General features: G+C 33.9%; 1 protein-coding gene across 3 annotated transcripts; it reads left to right on the top strand.

The window, feature by feature from the left end:
* The first annotated feature begins 2912 nt into the window (after positions 1-2912).
* On the top strand, positions 2913-13219 carry LOC136040065 (MAP3K12-binding inhibitory protein 1-like). 3 transcript variants are annotated; one of them, XM_065724132.1, is made up of 2 exons: positions 2913-2994; positions 12599-13219. In XM_065724132.1, the coding sequence occupies exon 2, from the start codon at positions 12601-12603 to the stop codon at positions 13108-13110; it is 510 nt and encodes a 169-aa protein (XP_065580204.1). In that variant the 5' UTR covers positions 2913-2994; positions 12599-12600; the 3' UTR covers positions 13111-13219. The 3 variants fall into 3 exon arrangements, with proteins under 3 accessions (XP_065580204.1, XP_065580205.1, XP_065580206.1); XM_065724133.1 differs by lacking the exon at positions 2913-2994 and adding an exon at positions 3790-3928; XM_065724134.1 differs by lacking the exon at positions 2913-2994 and adding an exon at positions 3810-3828.
* The last annotated feature ends 1340 nt before the right edge of the window (positions 13220-14559 follow it).

Below are 14559 nucleotides of genomic sequence, written 5' to 3'. Positions count from 1 at the left end.
GTGATAGCTAGACTTCAATCTAAAAAGCCAAAATATGTTACCTTTCAATGGTACGGGTAAAATGAGATAGGGAGAAGCGGTCCAGGAAGTAATTAGACAATGGGAGATTTTTAGGGATTCTGGAACTGAAGATGGGGATTTCTAGGGATTTTTCCGCTCTTTATTAGGGATTTAAAAAATGAGAAAGTGGAAACACTGATCCATGAAGAATCCAGAAGAAGAAGAATCCATATTGGAGAATCTTGTGGATTTTGGGTGTGTTCCAGGGACTTACTGTAGTAACCGAATGGTTACTATTTCCGTTCCTAGCGGGAAAATGGTTACTGCCCAACCCACTGGGAACGAGAATAGTTACTGCCGGCAGTAACCGCAGTAAGTGATTTTCTTACCGTGCTCAAAAGAATGGTTAGCGCAGTAAGTACATAATTCACCTTCTTCAACAAAAATCTCATTCAACAAAAAATAAATATGGACAAGAATGAAGTAATGGAATATGAAGTTATTTGCTTGGAAGAAGGTGGGACAGTGATTTTGCAAAAGAAAGAGGGATCTGAGCCAGGTTAGTAAATCACCATATTTTGGGATCAACATTAAAGGACACCCTGAGTAGTGGGCTATCTATTAGCAAGTAGGTTAAATCAATGAAAAACTTATTATTTAATTTAAAGATTTCCATGTTTTCTGGTATATCCAGGCATAATTATTACCTTAAATTGCCATTTGGAATCATTCTAAGGATTGACTTCTTCCAGGTAACATTGAGGCTCCATTAAATTGCCACATGGTAGCATTTAAAGCATTAACTCCTTTTAGGCTCTGTAAACAGGCCTAGGTGAAGTATTACAGATAAGTAGAGGATTTATGGGCTGCCAAATCATTATTCTGAGACTGTCTTTAATCCTATTGAAGAAGTAGGCTAGGGTAGACTATTCAGAGTCTATTCCAAAGGATGGTAATTTTATCCAGTAAAATTCTAGTTGATTGACTTCTTGCTATCACTGAAATGGGTTAGGTTAGGAAAACGAAACTTTCAGGGATGGGTCTACAGGCTAAAGTATGTCCTGGGAAGGTATTTCAAAGTACACATTTCTACTCATTCTTGCTCTAGAGGGCATTGACATTTGATGACCTCCAAAAATATTTATAGCTGAAGTTACATGTTTCCCATTGATTCTGCCAATCTATCCCTCAACCTTTAACTCCCTGTTAATTGAAGCAACTTTAAACAAAGCAAGAATGGGGGAAAAGGTAACAGGTGACAGAATACATTGGAACTACATAATTTTGGCTATATATTTGCACATTAGGCAGGTTGGAGGTAAATTATAGTATAGAGATGCATGCTTTTCCCTTGTGTATGTAGGCTAAGTAGAAGGTCACTTGTACCTGATTCTGTCTGTGTTGTTTTTAGTTGGGTGGGAAACATCCAAAGAAAGTTTCCTTTGAAAAGGAAAGGTGAGAATGCCCAAAAGTGAGATTGAATTTGTCAAAGCTTGGAGGTTTGCCCCTTCAGTCTGTTTGAAGGAAAATGGATTCATAATTGAAGCTTTGTTCATTTCAATCTTAAGGGTGACCTATATTTGTGACAATTCATTAAATGGTTGTAAAGGGGTTACTTTTGTTTATTCATTTGTCTTCTTTGTTTTCTAACAATTTTTTTAATCTTTAAATTGATATCCATTTCTTACAAATTTTTATTGATACCAGAGGCTCATTTGCAAGTTTTCACCTACTTTGTAATCCCTGGTCTCACAATTACATTTAAATTTACTGAAGCTAGGAAACATAGAGCTACTATCTATTTAAAGAAAATCAATGGATATAAGTAGGTTTTATTGTATTTAAGCCCTAGGGCCATGGCAATTAAAGACAAATTAAAGAAGATTAACTTTAAAATACTGGACATTAAATAAGCATGATAGTCACAAACAAATAACAAAATTATACTTCTGTGTTCAGTTTCCAACCTGAGCAAGTCATAATTTTTTTAAATCTTGCAGAACATTCACCCCAATTACATTCACAAGCTATCTCTCATGACCCACACTCTTGTCCATACATCCACATTTCAGGGAAATAGAAGGACCATCATGCTGGTATTCTTCATTTTTACTTATATTTAATGGGTTTGAAAGAAAGTCTCTATGGCTAAGTCAGTAGGCCAGTAAAGGACCTGGTGGTCCTTTAGCCAGTTAGTGCAATAGGAAGCTAGGGACCAGTCAGCCTATGCTATTGCATGCCCTTCCTTCTTACTGTCCCTAGATTTCCATCTGTACTCATTTAAAGTTAGGCCAATTCTAGCTGAGGTTAGTCATATCACCAACCCCTATCCAAAACAAAATAAACTGACAATGCCAGGAATTAAACCTGTACCCCTTGGACAAAGCATTCCAGTCCAGAGTGCCTACCACTTAGCAAGGAACACAAATTTGACCAGATAATAATAATTATTTTTAAAAAAGTAGAATATTGAAAAAAAACTTGCTATAGTTGTCCCACTACTATCCTGTAAATGCTATAGGCCCATTTTATTTAGACAAATCAATTTAAGAGAGGTATCAACAGCACTCCATCAGGGATTGTATATGCTTAAGATACAATCAAGCTATTTGAATGCTTAGTTATGTGATATTCTAGTCTTCAAATAATAAAAAAAAGAGAAAAAGTATATGATCTACTTATTTTTCACCAGCTCATTTGAGCAAAATCATTTGTGACAGCCAAATGCCCATGGTTGGCTTAGAACCTCTCTAAATACTATGAAACAGAAGCAATAAAAAAATTATACTAATCAGCATTAAACTGTCCCTTAAATTTAAACACGTGCATTTAATTCGAAAATGACGCTACTGCTAGTCAGCTTACTGTGCCGCTCCCACTGGCTCTACCGCAGTTAGAAATGGGCAGTTACTGCGCAGTTACTGCAGTTACTGAAAAACCGTCAGCTGGAACACACCCTTTGTAACATTAAAGAAATGGATTAATAATGAAACAGTGAGTTTGAGATCAATGTTTCAAGCCTGTTTCATCCCCCATATTTATGTCATTTTTAAGAGCTCAAAAAGTGCTTAGATTTGAATTTAAGGCAGAAGTGATTAGTCTATTTGTAAAGAGCATACAAAAAGACGGGGTAAAATTCTAGTTAATTGACTTCTTGGTATCTTGGAAAGGGTTTAGGTTAGGAAAATGAAACTTTCAGGGCTGAATCTACAGACTAAGGGTTGTCCCAGGAAGGTAGGCCTATTTTGAAGCAACTACCTCCACTCCTTCTCCCTCTAGAGGGTCCTGACCTTTGTTGACCTTTAAAAATATGTGTGTTATAAAAGTGAAACCTTGCAAAATAGATCTTCTGCTCGAATAAAGTGCAATAAAATTGTTTTCAGCTTCACAGCTTTGCTGAATCCCAATTTGTAAGGTTTCAAAGATATGCAAATACATTTCATAAACTTTGAATAAAACAACAACAGTGATATGGCTCAGAATTCTTCTCAAATAAGAGGAATTGGATTTCCAGAACTAAAAACAGAGAAAAAGTAACTGATAACTGAAAATTAAGGTAGGCCTAAAATGTTGTCTTGTCAAAATTTCAATAGGTATAGACCTGTCATTTAGGCAAATTTCAGGGCCCTCTAGAGGGAGAAGGAGTAGAGTTGGGTACTTTAAAATAACTTCCTAGTACATACTTTAGCCTGTAGATCCATCCTTGAAAGTTTTGTTTTCCTAACCTAAATCCTTTCTGAGTGAGCAAGAAGTCAATTAACCAAAATTTTACCAAAATGTATCAAGTGGTATATTCACTTTATAGGAAAGCCAGTTATATGAACTGCTGTAATTTTACCAAAATTTGCCATTTTAAGAGCTCAAAAAGTGCTTAAATATGAATATTGCAATAGAAGCAGTTAGTTTACTTGTAAAGAGTATGAAAAAGGTATTGAGCAGTATGGTCACTTTATTTGTAAGTCAGTAATATGGACAGTCATATTTACCAAATTCATTGCACGTAGGCTATACAACTCAGGGTATAGGCCTAATGGTTGCCAGCAGAAAATTTTTCAGAGAGGGGGTGGACAAATGCCTGAATAACAGTATTGGTTTGGGGGACAAGGGATATATGTATTCTAGGCTTTGCTTTAACTTACTTAAAGTACTACTTAAGTAAAATTTTCCATTACTTGTACTTGTACTTAAATAAAAACTCTAGGGTGTACTTATTACTTGATACTTAAGTAAGAATACAAAATACTTATTACTTAAGATACTTTTAATGTACTTGTTTTTCAATTACTTTACCTTTGATGCCAAAATTTTGTGTGTGTGTGCTTTGGCAATGTACAAGAAAACATCACCTTTATATTTAGAGCAAACTCAGATATAGCTTTTGTGTGTGTGTGCATTGGCAATGTACATGAAAACATCACCCTTTAGATTTAGAGTAAACTCTATAGCTCCATGCCCTTTTTTTGGATATGAAATAAGGTAGTTGTTTTTGACAAAAAAAAATTATAGTATGATGACACTTGGTTTAATTTTTGTTTAAAAGTTATATAACAAAGAATATGGAAATTATTTCACAGTTTACTGGTTAACAGTGAGCTAAAATCCCTTGTTGTGTGCTAAATGTTGCATACTGTAGTCCATTTGGGCTTATATTTCCAACGTTAGTATTCAAGTTTTGTCATCTTGTCAACTGAACCAAATTTCAACCATTTCATCATCTTCAGGACCATATTTATTGGTAAAACTACTGAAGCTATGAATCTTTGCCCATCTAAATGTTGTCTGCAATAAACAAGTCCAGGGAATTCTAGCTGGATCCAGTGCAGTGGTATTTTGTCAAATTCAGGTATTCAGACAAATCTGACTTCAGATTTGTCACTTCATTCATAAGTTACAGGCCCTACTTAATTAAAAGAAAACTCAACTTTCTTAAGACTTGAAACCCTCTCCCCCTTGCCTTATTTGATATAGGGTTTGTGATACCAGAACTTGAATCAGGTCTTAGGCATCTTTGGTCTAGTTTTCATTTGGATCTGTTACTCCATTTGTGAGGTATACTAAATTAAACAGAAAGCTTAAATTTTTCAGGAATTAAAACCCACTACCCTTGTTAAATTTGAGCTAGGGTCTTCATCTTTGAACTTGACATGTCTCATAGTCCTTGACACCAAATCTGCCATTCAAAATTTTCATGCAAATCCAACCAGCACTTCTCTGCCTATATGTGATTACACAGATAGATGGACAGACAGACGGATGGATTTTGCAACATCTTAGGTAGCCATGTTGGCTCACTGGATCCAAAAAAAGGAAAACAATAGCATATCATCATCAAGGCATCATCACCTATATTTGGATAGGGGAAAATATCCATCAAGATAGCTTTTTGAGATCTGTATGTCTGTCTGCCCATCTGTGCCATCAAGTATAGTGGGAGAACCACCAGTCAGATTTGTATTAAAACTCAACTATTTGGATTAAAATTGAGCTTAATTAGGGTGATGGGGCTTTAAGTGTTAAAGAAAATCTGAGTTTTTCATTTAACTCACTGTAACTTGCAAATGGAGAGATAAATTTTGATGAAAATTAAATGAAGATACCTTAGAGTATGACATGCATTGAGTTCTGGGATGAAGACCCAAGCTTAATTAGGGCAAGGGAGAGGGGGCTTTAAGTGTTAAAAAGTTGAGTTTTTTGTTTGACTCAGTTCAACTTCTGAATGAAGTAATGGATCTCAATGAAAGTCAAGCCAAAGATGCCAAAACCATAGGACACATAATGTTTGGAGATGAAGACCCTAGCTTAATTAGGGGGAGGGGGCTTTAAGTACTAAAAAAAGTTGAGTTTTTCATTTAATTCAGTGTAACTTGCGAGAGATTGATGGATCTCAGTGAAGAGTGAACCAAAGGTGCCTAAGACCATGACAGACATCAAGTTTTGAGATGAAAACCCTAGCTCCAATAGAACAAGGGGGAGTGGGTTTTAAGTGCTGAAAGCTTTGGGTTTAATTTAGCATAACTTGCAAATGGAGCAACAGATCCAAATGAAAGCTAGACCAAAGATGACTAGGATCAGGGCTCATATCAAGCTCTGATATCACAAGCCCTATCTAAAATAGGGTGAGGGAGAAGGGGTTTAAAGTTTGAAGAAACTCAAGTTTTCCTTCAGTTTAGTAGGGCCTATAACTACTTCCACCTTAGATACATGATTGACATAAACAGAACGAATTAACTCTCTTTTGGGGAGTTGGGGGGAGGGTTAATTCTGAAAAATTAGAAAAAATGAGGTATTTTTATCTTACAAAGGAGTGATCAGATCTTCTTGAATTTCATCGGATGAAATTTTATATTTAGAAGGACCTCAAAACTCAGATCTTATGTTTTAAACCCCGACCGGATCCAGTGTCATTGGGGGGGGGGGGCTCAGAATATCTTGAAAATGCTTAGATTGGAGTGATCAGGATGAAACTTGGTGGGAAGAATAAGCACAAGTCCTAGATACATGATTGACATAACTGAAATGGATTCGCTTGCTTTGGGGAAGTTAGAGGGGGTGTTAATTCAGAAAAATTATAAAAATTGACGTATTTTTAATTCAAGAGTGGGTGACCATTTGTGAGGTATTCTTGAATTTGATATTAAGAAGGAACTCATGTTGCAGATCTCTTATTTTAAACACCAACCAGTTCTGGTGACATTGGGGGAGAGTTGGAGGGGGAAACTGGAAATCTTGGAAAATACTTAGAGTGGAGAGACCAGGATGAAACTTGGCGGGCTTGGTGGTGTCATCAAAGTGTTAATCTAGAATTCATTTTCATACTCTTCTTTTCTTTCACCACACTGAGAGCCAGCAACCTTCAGCTAGCTGCCAAAAGTGTGGATTTTTGCTGCTCCATTTTATTGAGCTTTGATTTTGCTTGTTAAGAAAGTCTGCAACTGACTCACTTGGCTTCTTACTTTTAAATTTGATTTTTTTTTTTTTTGATAATGTTTTTACCTATTGAATCAGAGAATGTACTACTTTATTACCTTTTGTCTGTTTTAAAGCCAATCCAAAGTCTATTTTCCTATTTTCAATATTTTTTCCACCATTCTGACATGTTTCAGAATAACCCTGTATTTTTTCAAACGTGCCAGATTTAACTGAATATTAATTGCCAGATGTTTAACTCTATGTGCACTGTATTAATCCTGTCATGTGATCTGTCTGATCCAATCAGAAGTTTTTTGACTGCAATTAATTGTTTTGAAAGTCTTTTGAGTTCAAGCCATTGTGTTGAAAATTGGTTCAAATTATTTTTTGGACTTCAATGGGTGTCAATATCACCCAAACAATATCAATATTTTTTCCATCATTTCCACAGGTTTCAGAATAACCCTGTATTTTTTCAAACTTGCCAGATCTGATTGAACATTAATTGCCAGAAGTTCAACTCTACATGCACCATGTTAATCCTGTCATGTGATATGTCTGATCCAATCAAGAGTTTTTTGACTGCACTTAATTGTTTTGATAGTCTTTTCATTTCAAGCCGTTGTGTTGAAAATTGGTTAAGATTATTTTCTTGGACTTCATTGGGTGTGTACCTGCCAAACAAGGGAAATAGTTAAAAACAATGAAACAGAAAATCTGGTTCTTGATTAAGATTTCCAAGAGAGGAATGACAGGGGACATTTTATAGGCAAGGGAAGGGGTAAAGAAGCCTTCAGAATGGCTTTAAAAAGGTAGCATAGGCTTGACGTCAGATATATATATATATATATATATATATATATATATATATATATATATATATATATATATATATATATATATATATATATATATATATATATATATATATATATATATATATATATATATATATATATATATATATATATATATATATATACTTTAGCAGGCAAGGCAAAAACAAAAAAGGTGCATGTTTATGCAATTGTTTTTTTTTTTAAATTTTCCAGGGTTAGCATGGTCTTTTTCACTAATTTTACAATGAGAGGAGCATCAGTTTCTGCACAGGCATGATCAAGTCTTAGAAGCAGAGGATCCCAGCCAATTTTTAACAAAATGTGCACTAATAAATAACATTTTTTTTGGAAAGAAGAGGTGCAGACAGATACTTTAAACACCTTCCCAGAACATTATTCAGGCTCTGGATACATTCTTGAAAACTTAATTTTAATAACTACTTTCCAAGATATAAAAAAACCTCAATATTTTACCACTATCAAGCCCATAAGACAATGACCAGCCAATACAATTAGAAAATTTTAAATAATAAAATCAGAATTTCCAGGGGGAAGGAGTTGCACCCCTCCTGAAAATCAGGAACTATAAAGTAATAATGAGGGAACCACAGAAAAGATAGCAAAATAAGGAAAAATTATAGAAAAAATGTCTGTTACCCTGTGGTAGGCTGCCTGCCAATTAGTTTTAACCCTAAAAAAGGGTTTAAACCCTAACCTCATTCTGTGACAAGTGATCCCTTTCTAGTTTTTCTAACATTTTTTCTTGCAGTAAAAAAAAAAAAAAAAAAAAAAATCCTTAGTAATAATGAATAGTAATTAAATAGCAATAGCTTATCAATAACAAAATCATAAGAACCTAAATAGTGATAAAATCAAATCAAAGAATCAGCTTTTTATGGTGATTAAAGATATGTATTTGTTTCTAGTTTGAAGTTAAAAATCCCAAGTTATTAGTAATTTATGATTGTTTTCCAAATCATGCCCAGGCCTAACCAAGATATAATGTGGGGTACTGGCACCTAAAAACCTGGTTAATTGCTGTTAAAATCTGTGGATCAATAACTGTAAATTGATTTTTACCAACCTGTGTTTAACTTTGCGCTTCAAATTTTGGACAAAACTTGAATATACTTAAAACAGTTGTGATGAACAGTATTTTTAGTCAAAAAGTCCTATTTATAGTTTCTACTGCAGAATTTTGGTTGGATGAAGGGGTGTATTATTGTTCATATGGCGAAATTCTCTGAAGCTTTTGATCTTCCATATAGCTGAAGCCAATCACAATCAAACAGTTAGTGTAAACCAAATGTAAGTAAGGAGCAACCCAGCTCAATAGCAGCCAAAACTCCAAAAAACGGACTTTTGATACCAATAGATACATCTAAGAATCAAATTTTTATACTGATTTTGAATATATAACTTTTATCAAATTTAATCTTACCAATCAAAAGTTACAAGCCTGAGAAAATTTGCCTATTTTCGAAAAAGGGCAAAACACCCCCTAAAAGTCATCGATTCTTAATGAAAATCACACCATCAGATTCAGCATATCAAAGACCCCAACTGTAGATGGTTCAAGATCCTATCTGCACAAATGTGGAATTTTGTATGTTGTATTTTTTTTTGCCAGAAGAAAGATCATGGATTGGTACTTATTTGTTGTTGTTTTTTTCCCAGAAGTGATTGTATTGACCCAGTGGTCCTAAAATTTTGCGACAGGACTCAATCGAATGGGAATTAAAAGTTCTAGTGCTATTTTTAAGTTACCAGAAAATTGGAGAGCAACTAGGCCCCCTCCCACGCTCATTTTTCCCAAAGCACTGGATCAAAAATTTGAGATAGCCATTTTGTTCAGTATAGTCGAAATGTCTAATAACTATGTCTTTTAGGGTGACTTAGTCCCCAGGGGAAGGGCTGCAAGGTGTGAACTTTGTCTATTGTTTACATATAATGTTGGTTATTGGTAAGTATACAGACGTTTTCAGGGGGAACTTTTTCTGGTGGGGAGGTCAGGGGGATCAGGTTATGTGGGACGATCTTATCATGGAGGAAGAGAATTTCCAAGGAGGGGCACTGGATTTCCCAGTATTATTTGAAAAACAATCTGAAACTAAATAAAAAAAACAAGAATTTTCAACTGAAAGTAAGGATTCAGGGCATTCAGTTTGATATAATCACCCCTGGAAAAAACAAAAAACTAATAAACATGGATCAACAATCTATGCAAATTTCAAAAGGCTAGAGCTGGAGCCAATGTTCCCAAATCAAGTGAAAATTGAAAAATGATCCTTATATTACCATAAAAGCAGAGATATACCTAAGAAAACTGACTGACCTATCTCTCTAGATACCCTACTTGAATTATTCAGGCTTATTTTAGATTTGACAAGATTTTTTGCAGAAACTAAATTTCAGCTGGGGGGCATACTTGGGTCTGGGGGCAGTTGCCCCTTCTGCCCCATAGCAAATTACTTCCTTTTTCTGTTGTTGTATCAATTATCATAAAAATTTTGTTTTTAGTTTTGGCAGAGGTCACTTTTTATTTAGCTTATTAGTGTAGACTATTTGATAAAATAACATTGTCATAATTTGTTGTTTAAGCCTGTTCATATTATTCAGTTGAATTGAACAATCAAAAGAAAGAGGGTCAATTTTACAGCTGGGCTGTAGGTTTAAATTTAATTTTTTTTTCTATTCTGTAATTTTTTAAATGTCTAAAGAAGGGATTTTAGGGATTTTTAGGGATTAAAGGGATTTTAGTTCATGGGAGAGTATAGTTCTGATATGAAAAAGGTGCATTTTAAATTGTCCATTATGAAATAAAAGCATGGTATCTATGCATGTAGAATGATTTTTAAGTATCTCTACTCCTTTGGTGACATATTCTAAGGCTTAGGATATTGCAAAAGGGCATGTCTACATTTGTTTATATCTTTAGAAGCAAGAAAATTTTCTGTAGTTTTGGTTTGAGCCTGATCTTAAAGATCAAATGCATAATAATTAGCCTAAATGTATTACTGATTAAATAGATTGATTATTTTGCCAGGAATCCTTGATGTATAAATTCTAATCAGTTTTGCTTCATTTTGCACAAAAATTAAGGTGCTCTCTTTATTTGAGACTTTTTTTTCCTAAATGAATTTAAAGGTAAACTTATTCTTACAAAAATAATTCCCTAGAATCAGTGCTGCAACAAGTACTCCAAATTTTTACTTAAATATCCAGTATTAAGTACTCATTGTTTTTTTTTACTTAAATATCAAGTAATAAGTACTTTCCAAATTCTTACTTAAGTATCAAATATCAAGTACTTGCCAAAATTGTACTTAAGTATTACTTCAAGTACTATATATATATATATATATAAATATATATATATATATATATATATATATATATATATATATATATATATATATATATATATATATATATATATATATATATATATATATATATATATATATATAGAATAAATACATGGAGTAGTACTTGAAGTAATACTTAAGTACAATTTTGGCATCACAACTGTTTTAAGTATATTCAAGTTTTGTCCAATTCTGAAAGTGAAATTCTGATTTTATTATTTAAAATTTTCTAATTGTATTGGCTGGTCATTGTCTTATGGGCTTGATAGTGGTAAAATATTGAGGTTTTTTGATATCTTGGAAAGTAGTTATTAAAATTAAGTTTTCAAGAATGTATCCAGAGCCTGAATAATGTCCTGGGAAGGTGTTTAAAGTATCTGTCTGTACCTCTTCTCCCCACAAAAAATGTTATTTATTAGTGCACATTTTGTTAAGAATTGGCTGGGATCCTCTGCTTCTAAGACTTGATCATGCCTGTGCAGAAACTGATGCTCCTCTCATTGTAAGATCAGTGAAAAAGACCATGCTAACCCTGGAAAATAAAAAAAAACAAAAAACAATTGCATAAACATGCACCTTTTTTGTTTTTGCCTTGCCCGCTAAAGTATATATATATATATATATATATATATATATATATATATATATATATATATATATATATATATATATATATATATATATATATATATATATATATATATATATATATATATATATATATATATATATATATATATATATATATATATATATATATATATATATATATATATATATATTATATATATATATATAAATGACCCCCCCTCTACCGTTTTCTGTGAAAGAGTTATAGCTGTAGACCTATAACTATCCTTCAAATAGTATAAAGTTTTGCCATGTTTTTAGCTGGGGGGGGGGGGTAAGAATATGCACTCCCATAAATATATTCCCTAATTTCCACAGTACTGTGTTTTCCTTGGGTATTTATTCGAGTTAGCAAATATCTATGGAATGCCCTTTTTGTGTAATATTGTTGAAAATTTCACTTCTGAAATAGGTACATCAACAAAACTGAATTCTTATTACTATAATTTCATAAATTGTTCTTTTATAGGCACCACAAACAATGTTTTGCTGGTCTTAACAATGATAGAAAACTTTTTGCTTAAAATTTTAAAATGAGATATCATGAAATGTTGGAATAAAAAAGGTAGAACATTTAAACAAATACAAAAAAAAACAACGAAACAAATTTTATTTTCAAGGCATTTTAGCAGCAAAGTTAAAAGAAGTTGTTATGTTAAATTAATATTATAAGGTAAGAATTTGTGTGTTGTTTTTAGTTTAAAAGGGAAATGCTTCAACAAGATAACTCCTTTTGGACTTAGATGAAGCTTTCTCCTCTTTATTATTCTGTCATGTTCAGTTGAGTCTCAGATGTCAGTGCAAGCTATGGTCTGGCGACTTTGGGAGCTGACTATTGATATCTTCTTATAGGAATGGGTGATGAGGAGCCAAGTGATCAGCAGATCAATGCTAGTCATGATACCATTTGGAAGCGAATCAACACACTTATAGAAGTGAAAAGAAAAGAAGCAGATATCGCGAACGTTTATGAATTTTGTGGAGAAGCTCAATCCACAGCCTGTGCCCGAACGTCTGCTGTTCTTTACAAAAGGAAAGATGGAATATCACATCTTCGGAGGTCTCGGGTTGAGAACCCGTACGGACCACAAACTGATCCGTCTCTTACCTATGAAACTAATTGGGCCCTTCAGGAAAGACTAGGTGCAGTCGAAGAACACTTGAATGTGAAACCTGTTGCAAAAGATATCTATCAAAGACTTCAAAATGTTGAAAATAAACTGTTACTTTTGGAATCAGTAACTCCCGAGTATGGACATAATTTGAGCAAAAAAATTATGAGTGAGAATGTTGCTGAAGCTAAGAATAATGATACTTTAGAAAGAATAATCGAGCTTAAAAGAAGACTAGTGACAAAAAAATAGCTTGTGTTTGATAATTTTATACAGAGAATTTGTTTTTTTTCTGAATTGTGTAGCTGACAAAAAGATTTTTTCTTGTTCATTTTCAAATACACACCCTCTTATCTTTTTAGATTTGGTGTATTTTTAGAGAACAAATTAAAATTATAAATGTCATTTTTTAAGTGCAGACATTGCTCTAGGTGGCTGATTCTATGTAGTAATTAAATAGAAAAAAAGTTTTTTTAATGTAAAGTAAGGAGCAACATTAAAACTTATCAGAAATTATTACGTTTATAAAGGGGATTACCCCCTCCTCAACACCTCGCTCTTTACGCTAAAGTTTTTAAGTACTTTCAAAAAAATTCTTGTTGTTCTGTTCAAGAATTGGGACAAAATTCGAACTTTAGCGTAAAGACCTAGGTTTTGAGGAGGGGTCAGCCCCCTTCATATACGTAATACTTTCTGTTCGTAATAAGTTTTAATGTTGCTCCTTACTTTACCTTGAAAAAACTTAATAATTTCTAAGCAGTTTTTAAATAATGTGAAGAAATCTGATCCTATCTCTACGGAGAAACTCCCCTCCCCGCGGAAATATCCTCTAGACAATTCAATCCCGGTGATAGTTCTACTACTACTACTACTAATAACTCACTGCAGCACCAAGCCGCCTGAGGCCAACACAGCTACGCACGCTCCTCCTCCAACCTAATCTATTTAAAGCCTCCCTCTTTACACCCTCCCAGGAAGTTCCCATTTCCTTTAAATCCTTATTTATGACATCCTCCCAACCCAGACAAGGACGACCTGCTTTCCGTGTAGCCCCGGACGGTTGGCCAAAAAGGACAATCTTCGGTAATCTGTCATCCTTCATCCGTAGAACGTGGCCTAGCCATCTCAACCTTTCTTTCATTATAGCCCCAGAAAGCGGGATTGAACCACACTTTTCGTACAACCTACTGTTTGAAATACGGTCAGTCAGCCGGGTACCCAGAACAATCCGTAGGCAATTTCTCTGGAAAACATCTAGTAAATTTTCATCTGCTTTTCGGAGTGTCCATGCTTCAGAGCCATATTTGACCACTATCACAGGTGAACTGTGATAGTTCACCCCGGATAATTGCCCTTAACAACTCCGCGTATAAAATTGAGAAGGAAAAGAGAAAGCAAGACATATAAGAAGATTTTCTATAGGCATTCTGGCAAATTTCTTGTGACAAGTTCATCTCCCTGGAAATTTTCGCCGTGGAAAACACCACTCAAAATGTATGCATACTTCCCAATAACAAATACTATGTGTAAACAATGGGCTAATTTCATTACTCAAAGACCTTCCCCCTGGGACTGTCGGAATCATGCTATATCCAAAGGCATAGTTACTAGGTCTTTCAACAATGATAAACAAAATGGCTATCTAAAATTTTGATAAAATGATTTTGAGAAGAAGGACTGGGGGAGGGGGCCTAATTGCCC

The sequence above is a fragment of the Artemia franciscana genome, chromosome 20 (genome assembly GCF_032884065.1).
Source record: "Artemia franciscana chromosome 20, ASM3288406v1, whole genome shotgun sequence".
In the NCBI taxonomy this organism is placed as follows: domain Eukaryota; kingdom Metazoa; phylum Arthropoda; class Branchiopoda; order Anostraca; family Artemiidae; genus Artemia; species Artemia franciscana.
This window is presented reverse-complemented; position numbering and strand designations above follow the sequence as displayed.

Bases quoted from the DNA above. Each gene is read 5' to 3' on its own strand.
- LOC136040065 (XM_065724132.1), top strand. From the start codon at position 12,601: ATGGGTGATGAGGAGCCAAGTGATCAGCAGATCAATGCTAGTCATGAT.